At 50.0% G+C, this 4,527-nt stretch overlaps 1 protein-coding gene across 1 annotated transcript in view; it reads left to right on the top strand.

Moving 5' to 3' along the window:
- Window positions 1–4,527, top strand: part of Indy (I'm not dead yet) — a gene marked incomplete in the record, with an annotated part of 32,142 nt that overhangs the window by 26,464 nt on the left and 1,151 nt on the right. The window contains 5 exon segments of the mRNA XM_070124439.1: window positions 1,083–1,253; window positions 3,598–3,720; window positions 3,927–4,139; window positions 4,248–4,342; window positions 4,430–4,527. The exon segment at window positions 4,430–4,527 is cut by the window's right edge and continues 177 nt beyond it. Coding sequence (XP_069980540.1) covers window positions 1,083–1,253; window positions 3,598–3,720; window positions 3,927–4,139; window positions 4,248–4,342; window positions 4,430–4,527 — 700 coding nt within the window.

The raw sequence follows: 4,527 nt of genomic DNA, 5'->3' as shown, positions 1-4,527 counted from the left end.
CCCGCGCCGGTTCATCGTCGGCGGGATTGGAATGTCTCGGTTTGCCATGACTAACAGCCGTAACAGTAAACGCTAGAGGATGCAGACCCTGTTATTAATCCGTTAAAATGTGTTTTGTCTATTCAATTTAAATTGGTTTTCTGCGCACAATGTATAAAACGGAAACTCGTTGTGGCGCAACATATTGACAAAAGGGCACCAGAAATTTTCAAAACTATCCTGTCTCTTCTTTTATAAATCTATTTTTTTTTTCATTTTCTGTTTTGTTTACCATGATTCGTTTACAGAAATGCCATTTTCTTCATTAATTTAAGTAATAACAGTTGGGGATTTCGCTTACAGACTTTTCCACTATTTCTGGCTGCTAATACCTATGTTATTTTCTTAAGTAGTGTTTAACCTTTTGTAAAGGCATTCTAACCCAAACTTTAGTTCCTTATCAAATCAGAATGAAGCTATTATTACTGTAACTTTCTTCCCGACTTATATTGCCCGACTGGTTTGTAATTTGTCTTTTAAAAATATAGCCTACTCACAACTGATTTGAGTAAGCTTAGATAAGCTTTCTTATATTCATTAATTGATGATAAAGAATGCATACTTTCAATCACAAATTTCCTTGCCAACAAGTGAAGGGAAGGAGACAGAAATCGAAGACATTGCCGATGTCGAGAGCGAAGGAGACGGCCAGGAGGGGCTGACTGCGGCTACTCTGCTGCGACGTTCTCTCCTGCTGGGCGTGGCCTATTCCGCCAACATAGGGGGCACTGGGGTTATCACTGGCACCTCACCCAACCTCGTGGTCATGGCAGTTCTGAGCGAGTAAGTCGAGTCTCTTAGGGAAAGGAGTGGCGGCGTCTCTGGAGGACCCGTAACAATGAAGATGTCTTTTGGGAGGTTGAATTGTCCTTGCAACCTTCCCCGGGAAATGTTTTATTATCATTATTACTATTATTATTATTACCGAATTCGACGTCGGAGAAAGAGGATGGCCAAGGAAGACAAGAGAAAAAAAAGACGAAGAGCAGCTTTTCTTCCTCCTCACTTTCACCCATCTAATTGCCAAAATTTGGCCCACTCAGCGTGGTTTGTCCAGCTGACGGCAAGTGCGAGGAAAAGCGAGGAGATGCACAGGAAGATCACAGCATGCGCATGATGATTTACTTCTCCATCATGTACGCAGCGGACGTGGGAGGAACCGGCGTGATCACAGGCACTGGCCCCAACATGGTCCTCAAGGCCGTCCTGGAGGAGTAAGTGATCGTCGAAGTTCACCCGGGTGCGTTCGCCTGTGCAGCGGGAAATTTACAGTTACCATAGCAGGGCATATATCACAGTCAGTGTTTGCAAGAAGTCTATTATTGGAAGTTTTCTTGCGAGATGCCTGATTTTTTTTCAAAACGATGATTAATAACATTACTCTAGAAAAAAAATCATCCAGTGCTTTTGCATCGTAACGTTTGTCCTGTACATACTGTAAACATGTTTGGGAGTATATGGATATGGCTGAAGGCACACACCATTGATAACTTGTGTTCGTGGTACCTAGTAGTACCTCGCTGGAATTGTCTGCCCACGACACGCGGAGGTTAAGGACCCGCTTCCGCCATTGTGTGACACGACGCGTGAACGTCTTTGCAAGTCGCTGTTGGATGGAAAGCGGATGAGTGAATGCGAGGCTTTGCGTGTGCGTACTCTGTCCCATTTACAGAAACGTGAGTGTGGTGGTCTTTGCCTTTGATTTGAATTAAAGCGCCTGGATAGTGTTCGGAACAAGATGACAAGCTTCCCGAACGGACAAGAAACATATCCTTCCCTCTTATATGGGGAATGCGGCGAGAGCAGAAGCAGCATCTCGATGATATTTGAAAATAATGCAGGTGACATTGAATACATGTGCCAAGAGCGCTGCGCCCCAGGTAAGTGCTGCCCCGGACTTTCAATGCAGCTCGCGTGGGTGCTTAACTCTGCATGTTTTGTGCATGACTGCTAAACGCACGTGTACCGCTGCATGCCAAGGTAAACAAGCATGCGACAACTCAGCCTTTACATGGGAATGCTTGAAATGATTAGCATTCATATGATACTGTTTATGCTTTGGAAACAATATGCATTTACTAGCATGCATTATGAAGCTGTCTATAAACGCTTAAAATGTTAGCTGAATGTCTAGATTAGTTGTACATTAAATTATTTTTATATTTTTCTTGCATGGACACGACCAACCCATTATTGCTCTATTCACACATTAAATTTTATATAACAACTGAGAAATAATAAATGCCAATATGCAGGTAAACAATTATAAATTATTTCTTATCGAATTTTCCTCTCCTCCCTTTCCCGACCTCTCTCTTCCCCTTTCGTGGCAATTTCCTGTACCTCTCTCTTGCTTTTGCTTTCTCACTTTCACTTTCTCTCGATACTTCCCTCATTTAACTTGTCCATTCTCCATTCTCTCTCCCTCGCCGCCTCTCCCTTCTCCCCCTGCCTCCCTTTCCTCTCCTCTTCATCCCCCTGCCGCCCTTTCCTCTCCTCTTCTCCCCCTGCCTCCCTTTCCTCTTCTCCCCATGCCCCCCTTTCCTCTTCTCCCCCTGCCTCCCTTTCCTTTTCTTCCCCTGCCTCCCTTTCCTCTTCTCCCCGTGCCTCCCTTCCCTCTTCTCCCCCTGCCTTCCTTTCCTCTCCTCTTCTCCCCCTGCCTCCCTTTCCTCTCCTCTTCTGCCCCTGCCTCCCTTTCCTCTCCTCTTCTTCTCCCCTTGCCTCCCTTTCCTCTCCTCTTCTCCCCCTGCCTCCCTTTCCTCTTCTCCCCCTTCCTCCCTTTCCTTTTCTTCCCCTGCCTCCCTTTCCTCTTCTCCCCGTGCCTCCCTTTCCTCTTCTCCCCGTGCCTCCCTTTCCTCTTCTCCCCCTGCCTTCCTTTCCTCTCCTCTTCTCCCCCTGCCTCCCTTTCCTCTCCTCTTCTTTTCCCCTTGCCTCCCTTTCCTCTCCTCTTCTTCTCCCTTGCCTCCCTTTCCTCTCCTCTTCTTCTCCCCTTGCCTCCCTTTCCTCTCCTCTTCTGCCCCTGCCTCCCATTCCTCTCCTCTTCTTCTCCCCTTGCCTCCCTTTCTTCTCCTCTTCTCCCCCTGCCTCCCTTTCCTCTTCTCCCCCTGCCTCCCTTTCCTCTTCTCCCCCTGCCTCCCTTTCCTCTCCTTTTCTCCCCCTGCCCCCCTTTCCTCTCCTCTTCTCCCCCTGCCTCCCTTTCCTCTCCTCTTCTCCCCTTGCCTCCCTTTCCTCTTCTCCCCCTGCCTCCCTTTCCTCTCCCCTTGCCTCCCTTTCCTCTCCTCTTCTCCCCCTGCCTCCCTTTCCTCTTCTCCCCCTGCCTCCCTTTCCTCTTCTCCCCCTGCCTCCTTTTCCTCTCCTTTTCTCCCCCTGCCCCCCTTTCCTCTCCTCTTCTCCCCCTGCCTCCCTTTCCTCTCCTCTTCTCCCCTTGCCTCCCTTTCCTCTTCTCCCCCTGCCTCCCTTTCCTCTCCTCTTCTTCTCCCCTTGCCTCCCTTTCCTCTCCTCTTCTCCCCCTGCCTCCCTTTCCTCTTCTCCCCCTGCCTCCCTTTCCTCTCCGAGCAGCTCCTTCTCCGAGCCCACCGGGCTCAACTTCGCCACGTGGATGGCGTTCAACGTGCCCGGGATGCTCGTGTGCGTGCTGCTGGCGTGGCTGTGGCTCCAGTTCCTCTTCATGGGCCTCTGCGGGTGAGCTCTTCGTGCGCGCTCGCGCGTGTGTGATAGATAATTAGATCATCAAATAGAAATTGATAGACAGGGAGAGGTAGATAGAGAGTGCATTTCCATTGTTTTAATCCTGGGCCTATATGAAGCAAACATTCACAAACTCCTTGGCCTCAGACACAAGTTCATTCCCCACTGCACACACTGACCTATCGCGTCCCTCCCCGCAGGCGCAAGAGCTCCATTCAGCAGACAACCCCCGAGCGAGAGGCCGCCGTGAAGCGCCTCATTAGGGAGAAGTACCGTCAGCTCGGCCCCATGACTCACCACGAGGCCACTGTCCTCACGCTGTTCGTCGTCCTCGTGTTCCTATGGCTCTTCCGCGCGCCCGAGTTCGTCCCCGGTTGGTCCAAGTGGTTCAGCAGCGCCTTCGGGGAGCACCTGTAAGTCGGAAGCTCGATTTCTTAGCTATTGCAGTTTTTTGCTATATTTTTCGTCATAAGCATATGCATTATATATGTGTTATTTAACGCTACGTTCCTTCACGACAGAGAAGTCGATGACGCTACGCCCGCGATGTTAATTGTGTTCCTGCTGTTCGTCCTCCCCGCCAAACTCAACTTCTGGTGCTTCAGGGACCCTAACGGTAAGGAGGCACCTGTACATTCTGGCCTTTGCTAACTCTCTCTTTTCCCATCTTTCCCGCTCTCGCATGGCTTCTCCTTCCCCACAGCGCCGCCCACCTCCTCCCCCGCCTGCATGACCTGGGACGTCGTGCAGAAGAAGATCCCTTGGGGCGTCGTCCTACTGCTGGGCGGAGGCTTCGCCATG

Source organism: Penaeus vannamei, chromosome 8, assembly GCF_042767895.1.
Source record: "Penaeus vannamei isolate JL-2024 chromosome 8, ASM4276789v1, whole genome shotgun sequence".
NCBI lineage: Eukaryota > Metazoa > Arthropoda > Malacostraca > Decapoda > Penaeidae > Penaeus > Penaeus vannamei.
This window is presented reverse-complemented; position numbering and strand designations above follow the sequence as displayed.